A 25,275-nucleotide genomic window follows, 5' to 3' on the forward strand; every position below is an offset into this window, starting at 1 on the left:
CAGGTACTCCGCCAGGCCAGCAAGACGTTCATGGAAGGCTCTGGCTGAGGATGGCATGTCCGGATCCTCCTCCTCGTCTGTATCCTGTGGATCTGGAGGATCTTGTGGAGGAGGAGTAGATGGCACCGGAGGCTGGGGTACAGGGACCGCAGCCAGAGGCTGCGGAGGCAGAGGTTGCACAGTTGGCTGTGGAGCCGGAGGAGGCAGCTGCACTGGGGCCTGTGGGCCCGATGGAGGAATCTGTGGTGCCTTTAGCATGGCAGGGAGGACTTCCCTGACTGTGTCCTTGATGATAACCCCCATCTGAGGAGACCTCATGAGGCCGAGGAATTTCTCAAAGAGCACCTCCTCACTGGCCAAAGAGGTGGCAGGGGGAGGGGTACCGACAGGGTAGCAGGGGGCTGCTGGAGCCACTGTGTACCCAGTCCATATGGATGCAAAGGAAAGTTGCCCTGCGCAAATGAAGGGTAGACTGTAGGCCACGTACCTGTTTGAGGCCAGTCCCAACTTGACGCTCTTTCTTCGCCAAATTCGTGGAATGGCGTCAGACGGGTGTCCCTTTCTGGCGTGGTGGTCATTCTGTCGCGCTGCCTGCCACGTGTTGCTCAGCCTGCTGGGCCCGGCCTCGTCCAAGACTCTTGCGTGTGGATCACAAGGCCTACCCTGCTCCTCAGGCCTCGGCAGGTGAGCCACCCTCCACCCAGGGGTTGGTCGAGCTGCATATAGGTGCCCCCTTGGACATATTGCCGTTGTTAGGGCGTAGCCCTTCGGGTGTAGACCCGGTACAAGAACCTTCCGGTCCCTCAACACTGTGCTCGGGAGGATCCGAGGAACCCTAGACCCGAAGGCCGGTAGCTGTAGCAGCCTTGGTGCACGTGCCAGTTGAAGGACCTGGCCCGTCCCACGAGCTCGGGGGAGTCCCTGTGAAGGAGTCTCTCTTGCGGGGTGCGCTGAAAAATATCGGCCCCACCTTGGGTCTGGGCCGATGCTTCACGAAGTTCTTGAGATCCTCTGGAGGCGACCTCTGGAAGAGCTCCATCCACCTGGCTAGTCTGTTCTTCAGCGCCTTCGAGGATAGCGAGTCACACACTGAACATGATTACCAACCGTGGTCTGGGCCAAGGCAACGTAGGCAGAGGGCATGGGGTCTGAAGTTGGGAACAGCCCGTTGCAGGATGGACACCTGCTGGACCCTGTAGAAGTTGACATATGCTGGGGAGGAGCATGACGGCTGAGGACCTAGTACCTGAATGATGGATGAGACAAAAAAGACAAAGAAGAATAAGTATCCGTGCGTGGAATTACATGGCCAAAGCCAAACCCAGGAGCGCTGGTGAATTCGGCCCGTTCCCGTCGACGTGGAAAAGGGGCCTGAGGTGTGGCGCCAGAGGCCAGAGTCAGGGCAGCGCATTCTCCCTGGGCCACGCCCCTGAATGCCTCTAAATTTAAAGGGGAAGGTTTTTTTCTGGTGAAAAAGGTTCCGTCTCCCGTCCCTTGGAAGGGACACCCATACAATATGGAGGAAAGGGGACAGGATGTGGGAGTATGTGTGGGAATACTATTGCCTCCTTTTCTGCGAGGCAAGGACAATTTGGATTCACCAGGGGTTGCAAGATTACCTCCAGCAAAGGGGTATCCGGGGGGGGGGGTTTGGGGGGTAGGAGGAATGTGGGGGAGGCAGGAGAGCATCTTGGGTGCAGTGCAGGAAAGGGATGAAGCAATACCTGCAAGGCACAGGTGTCACTTTTTTTTTATCTGCATGAGAACAAACAGGGACAACCTTCCCCCGACGTCAAAGAAAAGGGAAGAGGCATGATTGTAAAAACATTGTTCGAGGACCACCTCCACCATGGTAGGGAAAACGGCTTTGCCATTTACCTCTGGGCCAACAAGGAGAATTAAAGAAACCAATGTCCTCTGGTGCGAAAAGAGCACAGCTGCTGAAATGCCTGACCGAGAGACTTGGCAATGGCGTTCGACACCTTGAGCTTCATAAGCTACTTGCTTGCTCCACTGGGACCCAAAAGAATTGGTCCTATCTAAGATCATTTTGAGAACTTGTACCTGCACCTCAGGCACAAACCCAGAATTATGCACCAAGGAGTGCCTTCTTCGTAAAGCCCCCAAGCCCACTGAGCAGGCCACACAATCTGTAGTGTCCACAGCAGACTGCATGATTTGCCAAGCAGCAGCTTTGCCACCATTTCTGAGTCAACGAAACCAGCATATTTCTGGGGCCGTATCAGCTGCTTCTTCACCACATTACAAAGCATACGGGTGTACCCAGCTAGGTTGCAGGAGTTGGTTCATCAGCGTGACAGGGTCAAGGGAAGTCATGGGTGGGAGGGGAGGCAATCTGTACTCATGTGAATCATATGTAATGCTGTGTTGCCTCTATGGAAAGGGAACATATCTGGATGTCTTCTCTTATTGACACTGCTGTCCACTGTCTGTCTCTTAAAATACAGTTGTTAAAAACCAGTGGTCGAAGTGTATGAAAAGGAGTAGTGGAACTATGTTCCCTACTGGCGTACCCTACTCCCCACAAACCCCATCTCCACACCCCTCCCACGCACAATACAAAACACCAAACAAATTCACCTGCTCTTTAAGGGAACGTTCAGTGCAGTGCACTGAAGGACACATTTCAACTGCTTCCTACACTGGTTTTGTTTTAAAATACAAGTATAGGAATAGTAAAACATTTTTTAAAAAGTAGAGGAGCACCGCTCCCAACTGATAGCCGCCCACCTCGGCCACTGTTAAAAACATTCTTCTTTTATTTTTTTGTAAGAGTTGTTACCAGCGCTTAATGCTAGACTTCCAGAGGCCAAGACCTTCAATCGTGGGCATCCCGTTTCTGGCTCTCCTTCTCAGGTGGCCAGAAGAGAAAAGCAGCTAACTTGTATCCCTCTTATGGAAGCCTGAACAACCAGACTATCGGGCAAAGGATGCATGGAGAGAAAAGCTAGGGGTGAACTGGCCATGCAGTGCTGCTTGTCCAAACCTTTGCCTATGTCAAGCCTGAGCCAAAATGCCATGACCGGGTCACCAATGGCAGCATTGAAAGGTAGGAGCATATATTCAGGAGGAACTTGCTCCAGCATATTGGTATGGCTGTATTGAACCAAGGGAGCCATGATAACCAATCAACTGTCTTGCCGATGGTGTTTTTGAACGATATATATGGGATTTCTCAAAGGCCAGTCCTTTTATGAATTCAATTTCAGGTTAGGGATCAAAAAGCCCATGGCCTCCTGAAGATCAGAAGGCAGACCCATCATCTTGGCTGTACATCTCTTTAGGGAAGTCTTCCACTTCGCATTCCACTATAGATTATTCCATAAAAAGAATGAAATCAACCTCTTCTTCAAAGATATGCCCAAACGTGGAAAGGAACTCTGAACTAGAGGCTGAGGTAAAACTCTGCCTCTTCTGCACCTTTTTTAAAGGACTTTTGCCAAGTGACATCCAGGCTACCATGCTTAAAGGTAGACACATGAGATACAGGAGTGGTGCAGTCTACATGATAGGGTCCTGGACTTCGCTCTTGGAGTATAGTGAAGGGGCAAAAAAGGTGCTTTACCCAGCCCAAAACATTACAGTGGACTCTTGCACAACCACCAAGATAGAGGATTAAGCCACAAGCGCCATTGGTGAAAATATCCAATATTTTCTGGCAGGTCTCCACCTAATGCTCCTGGATAGAGCAGTTGTGGGAATGGTAGTTGTACGACTGGAGGTAGAAAGTCCTTCAGTGCCTGATGCACACTCCCTGGGGCGGAAGCAGCAATGCACTTACCAGAGGAAAATGAACAAAGACGCTTCAAAGAGTGACTAGGATAACAGCTCTCCTAGTGCGAAGCTTATTCCAATATTGCTTCCTGCTAGTCTACCATGAGCGTGATTCTTCAGGTTCCACTGACGACAGCAAGTGTTGTCGACAGTGGAACCTGAAGAATCACGCTCATGGTGTTCGAAGAAGGCTCCAAAGATGTCCGAAATGAATGGGGTCTTCCCACCCTTGTGACAATCAGTGAAGAGCTTTTCAACATGACCTCCCAATGTCTTAGGATACTCACTGGCACATGTTCCTCTGTGTCTGTATCCAAGCATAAAAAGTCAGCGCTTATGTAAGTCAAAGACATTGATTTCCTGCAGTCCTTGCAGGGCTTAAAGCCAGAAGCCACCGGAGAAGAAATTATGCAGGTTAATATAAATGTTAGAAGCAGAGATGTGTTCCAGAAGATGCGCAGCAGGATTCCTATATAAGACTCATGAGGTCACCTTCGGAGTGATAAACGCCAATGATAGAACAGAGCTGATGTGGGGATGCATTGCGGCCCCTGATGGCTGAAAAGGATTCTCAACCAGACCGATAGCTTAAGTATATTTCAAAGATGTGGAATCTATGGGAGGAAGGAATCCATTAGAAGAAAAAATATTCTTCCAACCTTTGCTTGAGTCAATGTACAATAAGGGAGCAAGAGGAATTGTATCGGGGAGTAGAGAGAACAGACAAAGGATACTCTCATTATCAATACTGAGTTAGTATAATGAACCACGTTGCGGTGGAGAACTCAAAGGAATGATATTTTTAATGCACACTGAGAATCTCAGAAGATAGTGGGTCTAGCCAGGATACAGGTTGAGCATTATGAAACGATAGGTCTGCCATTTAAACTTAATTTTTGTGAAAAAGTGTCAAACTCACAGAGCATAGTAATGGCAAAATGAAAAACACTATGCACATGTAAAGATGCACAACACGGTCAGCTTGTATTTTCCTTTTTTTAAAGGATGAAAAAAATCTTCGTTCACATTTTTTAAGACTTGGTAATAAATTGATACAGTGCTAAGCAATTGTAAACATGGATATGTGGAGAATGTGCATACCTGAAGTGAGATGTAAACTGCATTAGCCAAATGCACAGCTTCAGAGGCCTCCACTGGGTTAGGGATGTCTAGATCCTGAGGGATGATTTGACATTGCTTTAATAACTGTACAAGACAAGTCACATTCCCACTCATACTACAGAGCTCTTCCAGGAACCATGCACCATCTCTTGAAGTAAGATCAACAAGTTGCTCTCCCGCACTCGAGGCAGCCCCTTCCATCATTAGATTGCGCCTGCACATAAAGCATAGTTTGCATCATTGACGTTATCTGTGTAGCTTTAAAACATCAATCACACAGTTTTATCAAAAGTTGTTACAGCTAAGCCACTGTTGGGGAGAGGTGGTGTTTTCCGCCTCTCTCACCACTCTCGCATGCACGGATCTCACTTGTGCTGAAGCGGGGAGACGTCCCCCCGATCACCCAACTGTGATCTGTGTTTATCACATACTAATTACTAACAAGGAAAGCATGTAACTAAGCCTTATTAACGTGCAAAGACTCCATTTTAGGTAATCCACCAAATACCATCTTTTACTAGGGCTGAACATGATATCTAAAAGCCTGTCTCTCCCTTTGCCCTGCGCCTCACACCACCAGCCCAGGCCCCCACCCCACCCCACTGCCTCCTGCCAGCTTCGCACAAACCCTGTTCTCATGCAAGTTCAGCCATTCATTGTTTCAACTTTTAGTGCCGTCCCAGAACAGATGAGCTCAATGCACCGTGAGAGACCAGAACAGGCCCTGCATGAGTGCCTATCCATCATCACTAACCTGCGTGTGCCCTTCTGACCCCCGCCCTTCTAAGCTTTAATCTACCAGGCCCATGCCCCTCTGCTCTTTGATACAGATACACATCTAATCTCCCGTAGTGGCCAAATGAAGACACCCCCAAGAGCCCTGACCCCTGACACTCATTCTTTCTAATCCTAACACTTGTCTATTCATATCATGAGGCATTAGGTAGATCAAAACCTCCAAGGTGGGCACCTGGGTCGGGGACTCTAGATTTATGGGTACCGGGATGCAGAGGGTACAATTCATGCCTATAACTTGTCTATGAACTCTGGGAAGCAACCAGATTCCACACCAGACTTTATGAGAGTCATGTCTCTCATGCTCTCAGATCCTGTTATTATAAGATCAGTTAGTCAGGGAAAGTGTCATTTCTGCTGGCCTGACCTTCACCACACAGATGAGCCCAGAGGACCCACGTGCTGCGGGTGTGACACTCACGCCACAGCCAATCCTACGCGGTCAGCGCCTACACTTCTATACAGTACTCACGACTCAACCCAATTGTATTGTAGAATTTTGTATTTGTACCATAATGTCATCAATGACAATTCTTTCCCTTCTAATGTGCTGCCTGGGTAATATTTGGCAGAGAGCTCTCTGGGCAGCAGAGTTCTCTGCGTGCACAATTTATCTTATATAAACTTTGTTCTACTTGCAGTCTATCTCCTGGTCTCATTCCCTACTGGGGTGTGTCCATTATTCTGAGTTTTTGGATAACGTGTCGGGGAGTGGGCGCCTTCACCACTCTCCCAACGGAAGCAGCATAACAGGTTTATGGCACTAGCCAAACACAAGAGGGCCCCAAGCTAATTCTAAAAAATACATAGCGTAAACTTACATGACATTTAGTACTTCATTTGCAGCATAAAACCTTTCCAATTGCACTCACCTTGTCAGTGTGCAGAGTGCAGAAACAATGACACTTGCCAGGCTCAGTGACCCTTCTTCTCCATTCTCATGAAGGAAAACTTTAATGCAACGCTCAATTTCCTTTAGCTGCTCCTCACAAACTGACACAGTTACAGCTTCTTGCTTAAGTCGTTCTACTTGTCTTATGAGCTTATTGTTTATATCTGTTGCGTAACGTTGGAGAGTAATTTCTGTAGCATTTATAAACTGGCATACAGCGGGAGGAGCCTGTGGTGCATACTGCATTTCATATCTGAAATAAAAACATGCTTTATGTTAAATATTTAAATTGTCATGGTTTTTTATGATGTTCCTCCCACAGATTCCTCATCTTAGATCATATTCTTCTCTCTTCAGCAGGGGGGTTGGGGGGGGGGGGTGCCATGCGATGTCAGCGTCCTTTGACGCACGCCTTCCTTGGTGCTGGATGGGACGTCAGTATGTATAGCTTGCTAAGTGCGTCATGACCTCAGTTTCTATTTTTTTCCACTGAGTTGTGGTAATTTGAGAAGGCAATGAGAAATCTCTGGGAGGAACATCCACCAGAAGAACTAGTTACTCTTACCTTGTAACGTTCTTTCGATGGGATGTTCCTCCGACGTATTCCTTATCTTAGATAGAAATCCTTCAGCTTTGCTGGCCTCGGAAAATTTTTTCGCCAGAGGGCGCTGCGCGTCGATGATCGCCGAGTCGATGACCCTCGACGGCCTCCGTGCCGACGTCGACGTCATCCTGCCTATAAAGGCCGCGCGCAGCGTCCGTTGCTCAGTTCCGTTTTGTAGTCCCCAGTAATGTTTTTGGATTAGACTAATCACCTTGAAGGAGCATAGGCTGCAAACCCACAGGAAGTCATACTGCGGGGATGGATGGGAGGGTCGATAAGGAATACGTCGGAGGAACATCCCATCGAAAGAACGTTACAAGGTAAGAGTAACTAGTTCTTCGAAGGGATTGTGTCCTCCGACGTATTCCTTATCTTAGATAGACTCCCATAGCAGTGGTATTGTGACTGGAGGCGGGAGTAATAAAAGTTATGTTACCCTTCCAGAATGGACAGAGTGTAACACAGCCTTGCCGAATCTAGTTTCTTGACTAGAGGAGGAATCCAGGCTATAGAATTTGGTAAATGTATGTGCGGACGACCATGTGGCAGCCGCACATATATCTCGAATTGGCACCCCTCTTTGAAGGGCTGAGGATGTTGCGATACCCCTGGTAGAATGAGCCCTTAGATTTTGAGGAGGCTCCTTTCCTGCCAATTTGTAGCACTCCAGAATGGCTAAAATAATCCATCTGGAGATGGTTTGTTTTGTTATTGGAAGGCCCAACTTATGTCCTGCATAACCTACAAAGAGTTGGTCTGCTTGTCTGATCTTAGCCAATCTGCTGATATAAAAGCTCAAGGCTCGCTTAGGGTCCAGCCTGTGCAGTCTCTCTTCCTCCTTCCCCGGATGAGGAGGAGGGTAGAAAGAAGGTAATATAATCTTCTGAGTGATGTGAAACTCCGAGACTACCTTCGGGAGGAAGTTAGGCTTCACCTGAAGAACAACTTTGTCCTTGTAAAAGATTGTATGTGGAGGTTTACACGATAAGGCTTGCAACTCGCTAACCCTTCTAGCAGATGTCAATGCTATTAGCAAAACAGTTTTGAGGGTGAGAAGCTTCAATGAACAAGAGTGTAGTGGTTCAAAAGGGGCACCCTTTAGGAAGTTTAAAATTAGGTTTAAATCCCATAAGGGAACTTGAAAAGGTTTCGGGGGATAAACATTAGTTAATCCTTTTAGGTATTGTATTACCAATGGAATTTTGAAGTATGAAGGCTCCTCTGCAGTGCGCTTAAAGATTGATAGCGCTGCGAGATAGCCCTTAATTGTGCCAACCTGTAGGCCTGAATTAGCCAGGTAAAGTAAGAATGACAACACCATAGGTGTACCACAAGAAAAGGGTTCAATATTCTTTTCTCTGCACCAGCTGCAAAATTTGTTCCAACGGCAGCGGTATAGAGTTTTAGTTGCCGGCCTTCTGGCCGAAAGCAACACCTCCATAACATCATCCGGAAGGTCCCAATCCTTGTACCTCAACCTTTCAGACACCAAGCGTGAAGGTTGAGGGTCTTGATGGCTGGATGGAGAACCTGACCTTCCTTCTGCGAGAGAAGATCCTCTCTGTATGGCAGTCGAATTGGAGGGCAGATGGACATGTCTAGAAGGTCCGGGTACCACGTTCTCCTGGCCCAATCCGGGGCAATTAGGATCATGGTCTTCCGAAACCTTCTCAACCTCCTGATCATTTGAGGAATGACAGGGACCGGAGGGAACGCGTACAGAAGTGGGAACTCCCAGTCCACTACGAACGCATCTCCTAGAGCTCCTCTCGGGGGAAATTCCCTTGAGCAAAATCTGTCGCACTTCCTGTTGATACTGGTGGCGAACAGATCCACTTGAGGGGTTCCCCAAAGGGCGAAGATCTCTTGAAGGACTTCCTGAGCTATCTCCCACTCGTGAGAGACTGTGCTCTGCCTGCTCAGAGCGTCCGCTGTCAAGTTCTTCTCTCCGGCTAGGTGAATTGCCGATAGAGAGATTCCTTCCTGAATTGCCCAAAACCAGAGCTGCATCGCCTCTCTGCACAGTGGTAGTGAGCCTACGCCTCCTCTTTTGTTGAGGTAGTGCATGGCCACTGTATTGTCCGTCATTATTAGGACGTTTCTTCCCCGTACAGACGGCAGAAAAGCCTTCAGCGCTAGTCTGATGGCTCTCAGCTCCAACAGGTTGATATGTAGTCTGGACTCCGATGGAGACCAACGACCGCTGATGGTCAAGTCGTTGGCGTGAGCTCCCCACCCCGTGAGTGAGGCATCCGTGACTACTGTTATCTCCGGCCATGGTTGCCAAAACATTTCTCCTTTCAGGATGTTCTCCCGACAGGCCCACCACTGAAGGTCTCGGGCTACTTTGACCGGGATCCGAAGGAGATCTGTCATCCTTCCTGAGAACTGTGACCACTGAGTTCTCAGTGCCCACTGGAGGGATCTCATTCTCAGGCGAGCCTCCGGCACGAGGAATATGCAGGATGCCATGAGGCCTAGCAACCTCAGAAAGTCGTAGGCTGGGAGATATTGGGCATTCTGAAATCTGATGACCATCTGCAGAATATCTCGAGCCCTCACCTCTGGTGGCAAGGCTCTTCCCAGGGAAGTGTCCAGGACTGCTCCAATGAATTGGAGTCTCTGTGATGGTATCATCTGTGACTTCTTTAAATTGAGGGAGAAGCCCAGCTTGTGAAGGAAGTGGCAAACATAATCTAGTTGTCTCTGAACCTGTTCCGAAGATACAGCTCTGATCAACCAATCGTCTAGGTAAGGGTAGACATGAATCCCTTCCCTCCTTAGACTTGCAGCCACAACCGACATTAGCTTGGTAAAGACCCTCGGGGCGGAGGTTAGCCCAAATGGCAGAACTCGAAATTGATAATGAGAGCTGCCAATTGCGAACCTCAGGTATCTCCTGTGCCTGGGATGGATCGGCACATGGAAATAAGCGTCCTGGAGGTCTAGAGATACCAACCAGTCCTGAAGCTGGAGGGCCTGAAGGATCTGAGAGAGAGTCACCATCTTGAACTTGTCCTTTCGGAGGAATTTGTTCAATTCCCGTAAGTCTAAGATGGGTCTCAGTCCTCCGTCCTTCTTCGGTATTATGAAGTAGGGGGAGTACCAACCCTTGTTCCTTTCCGCTACAGGTACCAGTTCTATGGCACCTTTCTCTAGCAGGTCTAAAACCTCCTGCAAGAGGAGCGGATCTGGAAGCTTCAAAGGGTTGTTCCCCGGTGGATGACTCTGAGGGATATGTAGGAAGGGCAGGCAGTAACCTTGGGCCACTGTCTCCAGAGCCCAAGCATCTGACGTAATAGCCTGCCATTCCGTCAGATGGTGAGTTAACCTGCCCCCTACTGGTGTTCTGTGAGGGGAGACCTCAGAGTGGTTTTGAAGCGGCTGATGCAGTTGCCGAAGGTAAAGTGGCTCCTGCTCCTGCGGGTGCGGCTTTCTTTCCCCTACCCCGTCCACCACGGGTAAATCTTCCTTGGCCTCTTTGAGCCGGTCGTCCTCTGCCCTTTCCATATGAGGAATAGTAACGAAAGGACCGTCCTCTCCACGATGATCCCGAAGGACGAAAGGTATTCTGACGGATAGCAGCTCCCAATGACTTGGCTGCTGCCTTGGACGTTTGCAGTTTCTCCAAACTGTCATCCGCCTTCTTTCCAAAGAGGGTAGAACCGTCAAAGGGCATATTCAAAAGCCTGGTCTGCACGTCAGAGGCAAAACCAGACTTCCTCAACCACGCATGCCTGCGGATTGTGGTACTTGCCGCCATGGCCCTGCTGATACTGTCAGCAGAATCTAGGCCAGTTTGTAGGGTCTCGCACATCGCATCTTTACCATCCCTGATGATGTTTAAAAATGCGTCCCTTTCCTCTCCTTCTTGGAGGCAGTCAGCCGCTGATGAAGCGCACTCCCAAAGGGTGTGGCTGAACCTAGCGAGCGTACAGGTCGCGTTAATAGACTTTAACGCCATGCTACAGGCAGAAAAAACCTTCTTAGCCATGGCATCATACTTTTTGTCATCCCTATCCTGCGGAGCAGTGGGGTATGCAGATGTGCTGCCTGATGAGGTTGCAGCCTGTACAACTAAGCTCTCAGGAGTAGGGTGTTTTGACAAATATTCAGGGTCAGAACTAGCCACCCTGTATTTTGTTGACAGTTTTTTATTTACTGCCGGGATAATTTCCGGCGTTTCCCAGTTTGTCAAAATCCTTCTCTGTAGAGCAGAGTGAAATGGAACCACAGGATCCTCCTGTGGGCCCTTGTCCAGTATGTCAGTGAGGTCATCCTGCTGAAAGGCAGGAGAAGGTGCAGACCAACCCATAAATTCTATGATTCTAGACATCAGAGCTCTATATGGAGTCTCCGCATGTTCTCCTGGGTCTGGTTTGATAAATTCTGCTTCAGGAGAAGTGTCCAAGCCACTAGCTTCCTGAAGTGCATCCTGAAGATTTTTTAATCCTCTTTCCTCAGAGGCGAAAGTCTCTGGCTCTGGTGATGTGGTCCTCTGTAAATCAATATCTTGGTCTGAATCCTCCCTTTCCTCAAAAATCGAGGTTAAAGGGGGATACTTTGGTTTTTGGAATGGTATAAACCCCATTTCCAATGCAGAAGGAGCCATCATCACAGGCCTTGAAAACGTCGATGTCGTCGACACCGACGTGAAAGTACTCGAAGGCGCCGTGAAAAGCGTCGAGAAATGTGTACTAGGCCTCGAGGAACTCGAAAGGATCGGAGTCCTGCTCGAGAACGACGTCGACGTTCTCGGCGTCGAGTCGGAGGTCTTTTGTCTAACCGTTGGCTGTGGAGTAGCCGTGGTTCTTTCCTTCACCGGCGTCGATATCGGCGTCGACGTCGGCGTCGACTCGATCGACTGATGCGCCGATGAATCCTTCGACAACGGCGTCGATGGCGCCGACCTCTGTTTCGAAGGAGTTTTCGACGATGGCGTCGATGATGCTTTATCTCCCGATGGCTCGAGGCGCTTTCGGGTTGACTTTTCCGCCGGGTACTGCGACTCGCGGCGTTTAGATTTTTTGGGTTTTTTACCCGGGGTATCACCCTCAGCTGTCTTCGAGGGGGACGAGGCCGCTTTCTCGAAGACGCTTAGCATCTTTTTCCTGAATTCCTCCCACTCAGCTTGCGAGCTGCGTTTTGTGGGGCAATGAACTCTCTCAGGAGAACTCGACGAAGATGACGAAGGGGATCTCCTACGTCTCTTCTTCGAGTGTCTCGATGTCGACGAGTGGTGGGAGCCACTTCGTGATCTAGAACGAGAGTGTTTTTTATGGTGAGGAGACGAACGTCTCGACTCTACCGAAGAAGCTTTCGAGGAAGTTAAAGTTGACCTACCTCTCTCGAGCTTCCCCCTACGCTCCTTCAAGGCTTTCGCCGTCATGGAAAGGCATTCCTCACACTCCGAACTCTGGTGCGTGATTCCCAGACACCACAAACAGACCCTGTGAGGGTCCGTCAACGACATTTTCTTCCCGCAGTCTCGGCACTTTTTGAAACCGGACCGAGGGGTCGTCGGGTCGGAGGAGGATGCCATCGATATCGAGGTTAGATATTATATCGAGAACTGAGCAACGGTGTTCCGAGGCACAACGAAGCGCGGAAAAACGGAACTGAGCAACGGACGCTGCGCGCGGCCTTTATAGGCAGGATGACGTCGACGTCGGCACGGAGGCCGTCGAGGGTCATCGACTCGGCGATCATCGACGCGCAGCGCCCTCTGGCGAAAAAATTTTCCGAGGCCAGCAAAGCTGAAGGATTTCTATCTAAGATAAGGAATACGTCGGAGGACACAATCCCTTCGAAAGAACATTACCACAGGTAAATCATTTGTTCTACTAATTAATTGTGTCCTCCAACAGATTACTCATCATGCAGCTGAAGGAAAGTAGGGGGGTGAACCCAGAGGCCCACAGTCAAATCAAGAGATGTTGGAGGGATGCCCTGCCAAATCGGGCATCTTGGCTTAAAAGAGTATCAAGACAGCAGTGTTTTGAAAAGGTATGTCATAATGTTGCAGACTGGCAGATGTCTAGCAAGTAACAAGTTACTTACCTGTAACTTTTGTTCTCCAGCATGGGTCTGGCATGGATTCACATGCTCATGAATATTCCCCGTCGTCAACCCGGGAATCCTCGGTAAAGAAAAAAATCAGTATCAGTTTCGTTTCTGATCTGTCTTTCTCAGTAGTAACCAATCACTGGTCTCTGGGTCATACTGCCCCCAGCCAATGACTGCCCTCTCCCTAAGCCCCGCCTCTGGCAGCCATCTTCAGATTTGGTAGCACGCAAGGTGGCAGTATGACCAAGTGAAGAGCCGCAGAGGGGTAGGAGGGAGGGTTCGCATGTGAATTCATGCCAGACCCATGCTGGAGAACAACAGTTACAGGTAAGTAACTTGTTCCTTCTCCAGCATGGGGTCTGGCATGGATTCACATGCTCATGAATATAAGAATACATAGCAGTACACACATGCACAACCAACGGGAGGTGGCAAAGGCTCAACATTAAGCAATTCTTACATCCTCACCAGGCTCGCCTTAGGCGAACAGGTTGCGCAGCACTGCTTGGCCGACACTGGACTCCTCCCTGGAATCCCGGTCAACGCAATAGAATCTCGTGAAGGTGTGCGTCGACCTCCACGTAGCAGCCCTGCAGATCTCCAGCAGGGGCACACTAGACAAGAACGCTGTGGTAGCAGCGATAGCTCTGGTCGAATGGGCTCTCGGACGGCCAGGCAACGGCCGGTTTGCCAACTGATGACAGTGCATGATGCAGATGGAGAGCCATCTGGAAATGGAAGCCTTCGAGAGAGCCTTCCCTTGGTTCACAGGTCCAAAGTTCACAAATGGCTGTGATGTTTTCCGAAAACTCTTTGTGCGGTCCACGTAGAACTTCAGCGCTCTAGCCACATCCAGAGAGTGCAAAGTCCTCCCGGCCGGTGACGAAGGCGACGGGAAGAAAACAGCTAACACCAAGGGCTCGTTGAGGTGGAAGTCTGACGGCACCTTGGGCATAAAGGAGGGGTGCGTCCTCAACACCACCCTTGTGTCGTGAAAAGTCAAGTATGGAGGCTTGCAGGATAGGGCCTGGATCTCTCCCACATGTCGTGCGGGGGTGATGGCCACAAGAAACGCAGTCTTCCATGACAGGAACTTCAACGGTGCCGAATGCAGGGGCTCGAATGGCGCCCCCATGAGCCTGGTGAACACCACGTTGAGCTCCCACGCCGGGGCAGGGGCCTTCACTGGCGGGAACGATCGGAACAGTCCCTTCATAAATTCCTTCACCAGGCAATGGGACCACAAGGACGCTCGTCCTGTGGTTCTGGTGTATCGGGAGATCGCAGCCAAATGTATCTTGATGAAGGCGTGAGCCAGTCCAGCCTTGGCCAGCGACAGTAGGTACGGCAGCACTTGAGGGGCCGTAATCCGTAGAGGGTTGATCTTCTGTGCACGGCACCAGACAGAGAACCTCTTCCACTTATGTCCATAGCACTTGAGAGTTGAGGACGCCCTGGCCTTTGCAAGGACCTCTATGCAGTCAGCCGGGATATCGTGCCCTCCAAACTCTAGTGCTGCAGGAGCCAGGCCTGCAAGTTCAGCGACTCCGGGTCGTGATGAAGTATGGCGCCTCCTTCTCTGGAGAGAAGATCCACGTCCGTCGGCAGCTTGACTGGTGGGGACGCTGACAAGTCCAGAAGGTCCGGGAACCAGATCTGCCTCGGCCACACCGGGACCTCTTGAGCTGGTTGACGAGTCGGAGCAGCAACGGCAACAGAGGAACGCATGTAGGAAAAGGCCGTCCCAGGGGAACGAGAAAGCATCGCCCATGCTCCTCGGCTGGGGAAACCTGCTGGCGAACCTCTGGCACTTGGAGTTTGTCGCCGTCGTGAACAGGTCGATCTGTGGTTTTCCCCATCGTCGGAAGAGTCGATCCTGACGTAGTTCCCACTCGTAGCACGAGCGCAGCTCCCTGCTGAGTGAGTCGGCGATGGTGTTCTTTATCCCTGCCAGATGAAAGGGCACCAGAAACATCACTTGGGCGACGGCCCAATGCCACAGATCCTGGGCTTCCTTGGAGAGGGCTGGGGATCTGGTTCCTCCCTGCTTTCGGATGTAGAACATTGTGGTGGTGTTGTCGGTGAAGATTCTCACCACCTTGCCCTTGAGGGACGAGAGAAAGGACCTGAGGGCCGAGAACACTGCACCACGGAGCTCCAGGATGTTGATGTGGAGCGTCTTCTCCTCCGGGAGCCAAAGGCCTCTCGCGTGAAGTTCTCCGGTGTGCGCTCCCCACCCTTCCAGGGAGGCATCTGTCATCACCGTTATCTGGTGGGATGGGGTCTGAAAGTCTGTGCCCGCCGTCAGATGAGCGCGGGTGCCCCAGCACCGGATCGCCCGTCGGAAGGTCTCATTGAGTGGGATCCAGTCCTCGAAGCTGCCCGTCGCTTGGATCCAGCAGGCGTCGAGGAACTCTTGCAGAGGGCGCATCCGAAGCCTGCACAGGCACACGAGATATATGCAGGAGGACATCATCCCAAGGAGGGACTTGATGGACCTCACCCTGGCCACGTCCGTGGCCAGCAGACGCTGCACCTTGCCCAGGATGGCCTTCGTCCTTTCCTCCGACGGCGAGGCCAGACGCGCCACTGTGTCGAGCTTCGCACCCAGAAACAGTGCGACTTGCGACGGGACTAAGTGGGATTTGGGAAAGTTGATGGAGAATCCCAGGTCCGTGAGCAGCTGGACGGTCTTCGCTGTGTGATCTACGGCGAGCTCCCTTGTCCTTGCTCGGATGAGTCAGTCGTCCAGGTAGGGGTAGACGTGGATCCCCTGCAGGCGCAGCCGCGCCGCCACCGATGCAAGACACTTGGTGAACACCCTGGGTGCCGACTTCAATCCGAAAGGGAGGGCCTTGAACTGGTAGTGCCGTCCTTGGACCACAAACCTGAGGAACTTTCGGTGTCCTTTCAGAATGGGGATGTGGAAGTACGCATCCTCCAAATCCAACGACGACAGGAAATCGCCCTCCTCCAGCTGTCCCAGCACATGCTGGAGGGTGACCATCCGGAACTTCTGTGCCTTGATGTACTTGTTCAGTCGTCGCAGGTCCAGGATGGGGCGCCATCCTCCTGTCTTCTTTTTCATGAGGAAGTACCTTGAGTATACTCCGGAGCCTCTTCGGGTGGAGCTCGATGGCACTTTCTTTGAGCATCGCCCTTACCTCCAATAGCAGTTGGGGGACGTGATTTTCCTTCCTGGCCACGGGTTGAATGCAGGAGCACTTTTAGAAATTCGAGGGCGTGCCCCTGGGCCAGGGCATCCAGCACCCAACGGTAGGTGGAGATGGACTGCCACACGCTGACCAACTTCGCCTGCCGGCTTCCCACCGGGGTGCTTCGGTGGGGGCCCGACACCGCTGTCGGTTCAATCTTGCTTGGAGGACGCCTTGCCGCCTTGGCCTCCCTGGCGACGACGGCGGGGTCCACCCGACTTGCCTCGTCCTCTATAGGCTTCCTGCGACGAGGAGCGGGCCGCTTGGCAGTACATAGAGGAGCCACCGCCAAATCCCTTGGAGGCACCCTGCTTGCCTCCGGTGCTCCGAAAGGACGGCCTTCGTTGCCGGAGAATGCCTAGGGCCTTAGCTGTCTCTATGTCTGCCTTGATGGCTTGTAGGGACTCATCCACTGTTTTCCCAAACAGATTGTTCCCGTCAAACGGCATGTCCAAAACCTTGGCTTGTACGTCCTAGCGGAAATTCGTCGACTTGAGCCACCCTCGTCGTCTAAGGCAAACGCCATTGCCTAGCTGGCGGAAACCGGTGCCGGCAATGTCCGTTGCCACCGTAATGGCGTGGTCCGACGCCACTTCGTCTTCTTGCAAGATCTCCAGGGCCTCGGCCCTCTTGTCATCCAGTAGGAAGTCCAACAGGGGGGCGATCTTGTACCATAACTCCCTGTCGTAGCGGGCCACGATCATGAGGGCGTTGGCCGCCTTAATCGTTGTTGCCGCCGACGAGATAACTCATCACATTGCGTCCAGCTTCTTTCCTTCGCCGTCCGGCGGAGAAGTTGACGTTGAGGCCGATGCCCCCCCCGCTTTCTTCTTGGCCGCCGGTGAGACGACCGAGTCAGGGGTCGGTTGTGCCCTAAGGCACAAAGGGGCTGCGTCGGGGACCCGGTACTTCTTCTCGTACCGATCCCTCTTGACAGGCGTCATAGACGGGTTCTTGAGAAGGGTGAGACCCTCGTCCCAGATGTCATCCAGCAGAGGCACGGCGAGGACTGTCTTCCTCTTGGCCTCGCGCCATTGGTAAAGGAAACCTTCCTTCTCTTCGGGGCAGAGCTGAAAAAGCTTGGATGCCCTGGCGATCATTGTATGGAAAGATCCGATCTCGTTGGGCGGGGAGGCCTGGGCTGGGGGCGATGGGAGCTCCGTCCTGTCATCACCGCCGTCGTCGTCAGTACCCGTCGTGGCCGTGTCCGTTCCCGTGTCATCCCCAGGGACAGGGGACGTGGGTAAATGCTGAGCAGGCTGCGAGGGCTGAAAAGGCGGGGCTGGATGGATCTGTCTTCTCTTGTTCGGGGGGCTTCCCGCCGGGCCTGGCTCCTCCATCGAGCCTGGTTCAGGATCCTCCGTCGGTGGTAAGGGCAATCTCGTCCTTATCTCCGAACATAAGGATTGTATCGCCAACAAAATGGCCGGCGAGTTATCCTGCGGCTCCGGAAGCGATGGGCGACTAGGACCCTCGCCGGTGCCGCCGTCACTCTCGACGTCACCTTCGTCGGGATCCCTCCCGTGGGGACGGGCCTCTACGATGCCCTTGTTGAGGCCCTCCAAGACTTCTACCAGCTCCTCCTCGGATGCTGTGTCCGTGTCCACAATGGCCACCCACCTTTTTTCCACCGGGGTCTTTTCGATGGGTCTGAAAGAGGCTTCCCTCCGCGGAGGCAGGGAGACTCTGGGCCCCGTGGTCGCCTCCACTGGTGTAGCCTCCACAGGCTGTGCCAGGGCCGCCGCGACTTCCTCGATAGAGGCCTTGGCCGGGTGAATCAAGGCCTTTACCACATTGTGTGTGCCTGTGGCCTTCACCTTGGGGGGAGGGTCACCGCCTCGCTCCCCCTCAGCCGGACCCTTGGAGCTTGACCGGGGCCTCCCCAGAAGCTTCGCCGGGTTCTCGGCCTTCCTCTTCCCTGAGCCAGAGCGTTGGCTCGTGGTTGATGGCACTGGAGAGGGTGCGCCCTGCCTGGCAGCTGAGGAGCCCGACCGTTCGGCGCTCCCGGTGCCCACGGACTTGCGGTGCTTTGCCTTCTGTTGGGCCCCCATCGCCGGGGCGCCCTCACAGGACTTAGAAGACCGCTCGGACTACTACTTCTCACCTGACGGGCTCTTTCCTTCCAGCCAGTTGGAGAGACGAAGGTGTCGGTCCCTGATGGTCTATTCCGACATGTTCCTGCAAAACGCACAGTCCTTCTCCACGTGTGTTTTGTCCTCATGAAGGCAGTAGAGACATTTCGAGTGCTCGTCCTCCTTGAACACATTCTGCAGCTGGCATCCAGGGCAAACCCTAAACAGCTTTCTGGGCGTCGAGCTTCCTTTCTCCTGGGCCATGTTCGGGTAGGCCGCAGAAACTTCTGGAATCCTCCAAGAAGCGTAACTCGACGAAATCTTCACCCTTGAGGGACGTAGAAAAATCCGACACGGATCCCCGTTAATCGGATGTAGAGACGGTGGAGCTTCAGGCCCTATATTTGACCGAAAAATGAGAAATTCTCTTTGAAAAAGCACGAAAACGCAGCAAAAGATCGAGAGCTAAACACGAGAACTCCCAACACTTGAGCGTGCAGTAAAAATCTGAAGATGGCTGCCAGAGGCGGGGCTTAGGGAGAGGGCAGTCATTGGTTGGGGGCAGTATGACCCAGAGACCAGTGATTGGTTACTACTGAGAAAGACAGATCAGAAACGAAAATGATACTGATTTTTTTCTTTGCCGAGGATTCCCGGCCTGACGACGGGGAATATCATGAGTATGTGAATCCATGCCAGACCCCAGGCTGCAGAACATCTCCTTTCTGAAAATACGAAGAGCCGACCAATCCTCTGGTTGAGTGTGCTTGGAGGCCTTAAGGCGCTTCCTTCCCTGCGATGGAGTAAAATTTGGAAATGCAGAAGACTATCCATCTCAAGAATGTTTTTTTTCTCTCCAAAGTTTCTCCTAGTCTGGGGCCAGTGTATCACATGATAAACTGGTGTTCTATCATAAACATCTCGTGATGGGGGATGCAAAAACATAGGGCGCTTATAGAGTTCAGTCCCTTCCTCCGTGGATGGGTGAGGAGGGAGTCAAATATCCTCTGATCCTCTGATATAGACACCAAGGAGGGCAAATGCCCATGTCCAGAAGGTCAGTGTACCACGTCCTCCAAACCCACCCAGGGGGAATCACGAACATAGTTGTTCCGAACCGGCTCAACCTTCTAAGATCATGAGGGATGATGGGGATTGACAGGAATGTGCATAGAAGTGGAAAGTTCCAGTCCACCACAACCATCCCCCAGTGCTCCTCTCATGTGAAACCCCCTGGAGCAGAACAGCTCGCACTTCCTGACAGAACTGAGGGGTAAGGGATCCAACGAAGGGTAAGGGATCCAACGAAGGGCAAGGGATCCAACGAAGGGCAAGGGAACCACTGTAGGGGCTACCAAAGGGGTAATATCGCTGAAAGAACTTACTTTAAAGCACAACTCCCACTCATGAGAGACCAAGCTCTGCCTGCCCAGGGAGTCAGCAATCATGTTCTCCATTCAGGCTTCATGAACAGCTGACAGGGAGATAAATAAGAGCTGCATTGCCTTCCTGCACAGGGGTAGCAACCAGACACCACCTCTCGTTGAGGTAATGCATGACCACCATGTTGTGAGTCATGATCAGTACAGTTTTCGCCCACACTGAAGGCAAAAAGGTCACCTGTATCAGTCTGATAGCCTCAAGCTCTAACAGGTTTACGGTAACTGTTCTCTGTCAGGGACCATAACCTGCTCATGGAAAATGTGTTCAGCACCTTCAGGGAGGCATCCATAAGTATGGTTGCGATACGGCCTAGGCTGCCAAATAGGTTATTCTGCCATCAAGTTCTCTCTGCAGGCCCACCACAGTGTGACCCTGCTTGGGACAAGAAGAAAGTCCATCATGCTGCCTGAGAACTGTACTGAATGAGATCTGAGGGCCCACTTAATTGAGCTCATTCAGTCGGGCCTTTGGCACAAGAAAACAAAAGGATGCCATGAGGCACTGTCAAGGTGTTCTGAAATTGCATGACCATCTGCTGGATGTGAATAGACCTGTTCTCAGGAGGAAAAGCCCTCCACAAGGGAGAGTCCAGGGCTGCTGCAATGAAATGGAACATTTGCTAAAGTGTCAAATGGCTACCCTTGAATTTGATGGAGAGGTCCAGTCTGTGCAAGAGGTGGCAGGTGTGGCTGAGATGGTTTTGAGCTTGCTCTGGGAAATGAGCTCCGATTAGCCAGATGTCCAGTTAAGAGAAGACATAAATCCCCCCTCTCTTTAGACTGGCTGCCACCACCGGTGAAAACCCTTGGAGCAGCGGGGATCCAGATAGGTAAAACCCCAAACTGATAATGGGTACTGTCAAATATGTACCTCATGTACTCTTATGTTTGAAATGGAGAGGGGGACTGAAACCGCGCTCATCGACCTAAAAGCTCAGATCGACACACTCAGAGACAATGGACAAGCTGCCCTACTCCTACTCCTCGACTTATCTGCAGCATTCGATCTTGTCGATCACTCTGTCTTATGCTCACACCTCCACTCATCAGCACACTTCTCCATGGAGGCCATCACCTGGATCACATCATTCCTCAACGGCAGAACCATGAGGGTCTTCTCTCCTACTGCTGCAGCAGATCCCATACCCATCACCTGTGGTGTACCACAGGGCTCCTGTGACTCCCTCACTCTGCATAATATATTTACCAAGCCCCTTTTCGATGATCTGGATCATCTCGGTATCACCTACACAAACTATGCAGATGATACCCAGATCCTCCTTCCACTTTCTGAAGATTATGAAAAGGATTTGGCCTTGCTAAATAGAGTGTACATCATCATCCAGGCATGGATGGCCACACATGGACTATGCCTGAATGATGAGAAAACAGAGCTTATCATCCTAGGCACCACCTCCAGCCTAAAGCAACTGGGCCCGGCATACAATTCCTTCATGATTGATGGAAATAACATCACAGTCGGACAGGAGGTCAAAACACTGGGTTTCTACCTGGATTCTAACTTCTCCTTTAAAAGACAAGTGAGCTCCTTAGCATCATCCACGGCATACACATGCAAACTAATCCGCGCAGCCAAACCATTTCTTTCGGATAATAGCTGCCTTACGCTTGCTAGAGCCCTCATATTGTCCCGTCTTGACTACTGCAAAGCCCTCTACCTGGGATCATCCAAGGCCACTACCAGTAAGATACAAATTCTCCAGAACAACGCTCTTAGAGCAGCTCTGGGCATCTCTAGAAGAGAACACATAACAGGACTCAGCCAACAGAACAAATGGCTCTCTACTAATGACAAAATCCTCTTAAAAACGGCATCACTCACCCATAAAGCGATCAATAATGCTGCCCCAACCTACCTAGTCAATAGATTTCACAGACAATCTTCCTTAAGACCCGTAAGAACGGCATACAAAGACTGCCTAACCGTTCCCACCTACAAACGTGCCACCATAGGGGGAAATAGCTTCCCGGAAAAAGCTGCCAAGTTGTGGAACTCCTTGCCTGCAAACATCAGAATGGACCTGCCTTACCAAAACTTCCGCTCCAAGGTAGTTTCATGGCTGCAATCAGAGGCCCACTAGGACATATAAATGCCGCAATACCTGCACACAGCTTAACCATATGTGCCTACATGTCTACTTGTATATAATGCTTGACTCGTTACCTCACTGCTGCTTTGTATATAACTTTGGTTTACTTTCTTGTCCCACGCTTATGTATATGTTATGATGATTGTAACTAAGCCTAGAAAATTCTTGTAAATGCTGCGCCCTGATACCTCCGGGTACCCTCGCGCATCATAAATAAAAAAAAAAAACCACAAACAAGCATATGAAAGTAAACGTACTGGAGATCGAGTGAAACCAACCAATCCTGTAACTACAGGGCCTTGACGATCTGCAATAGTGCTACCATCTTTAATTGGCACTTCCGGAGGAACTTGTTGGGTCGTAGTCCATCGCCGTCCTGCGGCACTAGGAAGTAATGTGAATACCATCCCTGGTTCCTCTCCACTGCAGGTGTCCACCCTCCAGCAGGGTAGCAAACCCCTGCAGTATCAGCAGACCTGCTGGCGGAAAAGGATGTGCATTTGTACGACAATCTGGAGGGCGCAGCAAAAATGGCAGGCAATAGCTCTGGGTTACCATTTGCTGTACTCATGCATCCAAAGTAGTGAAGCACCGTTCTTCAAATGCAGGCCTAACCTCCTCCCCACTGCTGAGGTGTATGAGGAGGCCTCAAAGTGATTTTGAATCAGTGGTAGACCCAGTCGACAGTGGCCGCAGCTGACTGCATTGCCTTCCCACCCCTATGTTTTCCCATTCTAGCTAACTTTCTTTGACTTCGCTTTGTGGCGATTTGTCCTCTGACTCTTCAACTGAAGGCACTAAAGTACCGAAAAGGTCTGCCACTCCAAGCATGTGTAGTCGACTGCCACCTCAAGATTTCGCAGCAGCTTTAGTTGCCTGGAGATTTTCCAAACGGTCATCAGTTTTGGGCCTAATGAATGGTAACCGTCTAAGGCATGTAAAGGAGCTTTGATTGAATGCCTGGCGCGAACCCAGACTTTCTCAGCCAGGAAAACCTTCTGGTGACTGGGCTGGTGTGTTAGCTCTTAAAACTCGGTCTCATGCGTCAAAACCTGACTGCAAAGCTTAGCATGCTGCCTCTTTTCAGTGTGTGACAAGGCCTTTGAACCCAGCTCTTATTTCTCCTTTGGGTATGTGTTCCGTCACCTCCAAAATGCCTATATGCTTTTCGTCAAAGGTACAGCGTTGATGGCTTTAAGGGCAATGCTACCCGATGCAAACACTTCGCAAGTGCATCATATTTTCGGTCATCCCCCATCTGGTGGTAGAGATGGGCAGGCACTAAACTTCACTCCATAAGTGGCAGCTAGGATCACCAAACCTTTGGGGCTAGGAAGTCAATAGATTAAGATCTGTACTTTTTTACCAATTATATGCTCACAGCTGGTGCTGAACATGGTTTTTGCCAAATAACTAGAAGTGGGTCCTTCAAAGCTGCATGAAATGGTGAAACTGGTTTCCTTAGACAGGATTTTGTCGAGACTATCCAATGGTCATTCTCGGAACAGTCTTGTTGGTGGACCCAATCCTAGGGCTTTGGTGATGAATCTATGCCATAATGCGTGTCCGATACATAAACAACGTGTATCAGAAACTACTTTCCTATGATGCTGGCGGTTGCCATGGCGCCTAAGCAGACGCCATGCCCGCAGGCATTGTATCGCAGCTGCCATGCTCTTGCGTCGAGTAACAGCATCACCAAGGTCACCCGACGCAGCAACGTCAGCAAGCCACACCCACTTTCCCAGAACCATAAAGAACAACCTCGCGCCGGCGCTTTTGATTGAAGTAAGTACCCGCATGTCTTGGTTTCCGTGTCCCTTGTCTTGATTACTCGCTTTGACCCGGTTTATAGACCACAGACAGCTTTGGATCTCGATTTGGTACCTCTGTTCTTCTGATTGCCTGGTAACAAACTTTTATTGTGTTTGACTGTTTTCTGGATTTCTATTGCTGGACCCTTGGGGGCTGTGAAGTGCACTCGACTAAGGACGCGCTGCTCCTCATCTGTGCACCATCCCGCTGTTAGTGAGTCCTCGTGCCGCACGCGGGTAGGGCCCTACTAACCATACTAAGCCCTTCCTTCATCCCTTTTCCGATCTCGTTTTGCCCTGGAACCGACTCTGGCCATTCACCACTCAGAAATGCACTCTGTCTATTTAGGTAAAGCAGACATTCCTTATGAATCATACTCGCCCTTCACAAATCACTCCGGTAAATTCATGTTTCTACGATCTTTTCTATTTAGAGTGAGAACAGAGCCTTTCTTGCCACCAGATAAACCCTTGAAATACCGGCTGAACCCCAAGCTTCATTTTCTTGCATTTCAGATCTACAAAGAGTCGGTACTAAGACCTATCCTTATATCCACAGCTTGGCGCGTGCCTGGTGGTACTTTTGCTCTTTCATTTGACCTGCACCTTTGTTTGGGTTCAGTAAACAGAGGGGTGTATCAAACAGGTGGTCACCCTCAATGAGGAGATCCTACCTTTCAGGTTTCGGTTTGCGAGATCACCGGAGTGAATAATAGGTCCGTCTTCTAGTCCTTTGGTGAGTATTGACAGCTTCTAACAGCCAATATCACATGTCTACATGAGGCATTCGGGCAAGCATAAGGATTTCCCAACATGAGGTCGAGCTCTGGAGAGGTGCTTGCATATTTTAGGTAACTAGCTTAGTCTACTATCTTGAAGAAACTCTTCCGGTGGATCTGAATGGATTCCTTGAAAAGGCTTGAACCTGAAAGGGATCTGGTCCACATCTTCACCGAAGAAGGGAATAGTTTCTTACCTGTAACTCCATTTCTCCAGCATTGGTATCTTTCATGGATTCACATGCTTAGAATATTCCCCGTCGTCAGACTGGGACCCCTCGGTACACATATGTAGCCTTTTCCTATAGGAAAACTTTCGACACTTTTGTGTCCTATCTACGTCCTTTGAGGACCCGCCTACGCATGCTCCGTAGGCCGTCCCAGTATAAGAGGCCCGCCTCCGCGGTTCCCCTTCAGATTTCGGCCCCTCCAAAGTAGGAAGGGTTAAACTTATCAAATACATTGCATTCCGGGGAGGTTTGGCGGGCGCATGTGAATCCAGGAAAGATACCAATGCTGGAGAAATGGAGTTACAGGTAAGAAACTATTCCCTTCTCCAGCATTGGAT

General features: G+C 50.8%; 1 protein-coding gene across 1 annotated transcript in view; it reads right to left on the reverse strand.

Annotated features, from left to right (window-relative positions):
- The window catches only part of SMG1 (SMG1 nonsense mediated mRNA decay associated PI3K related kinase), a 2,768,248-nt gene that overhangs the window by 863,578 nt on the left and 1,879,395 nt on the right, over positions 1 to 25,275 (reverse strand). The window contains exons 49-50 of the mRNA XM_069647131.1: positions 6,585 to 6,857; positions 4,897 to 5,131 (exon numbers count right to left, since the gene is read on the reverse strand). Of these exons, the coding sequence (XP_069503232.1) occupies positions 4,897 to 5,131; positions 6,585 to 6,857 (508 nt within the window). The remainder of the gene's footprint in view (positions 1 to 4,896; positions 5,132 to 6,584; positions 6,858 to 25,275) is intronic.

The sequence above is a fragment of the Ambystoma mexicanum genome, chromosome 2q, assembly GCF_040938575.1.
Source record: "Ambystoma mexicanum isolate Mex_15411 chromosome 2q, UKY_AmexF1_1, whole genome shotgun sequence".
NCBI lineage: Eukaryota > Metazoa > Chordata > Amphibia > Caudata > Ambystomatidae > Ambystoma > Ambystoma mexicanum.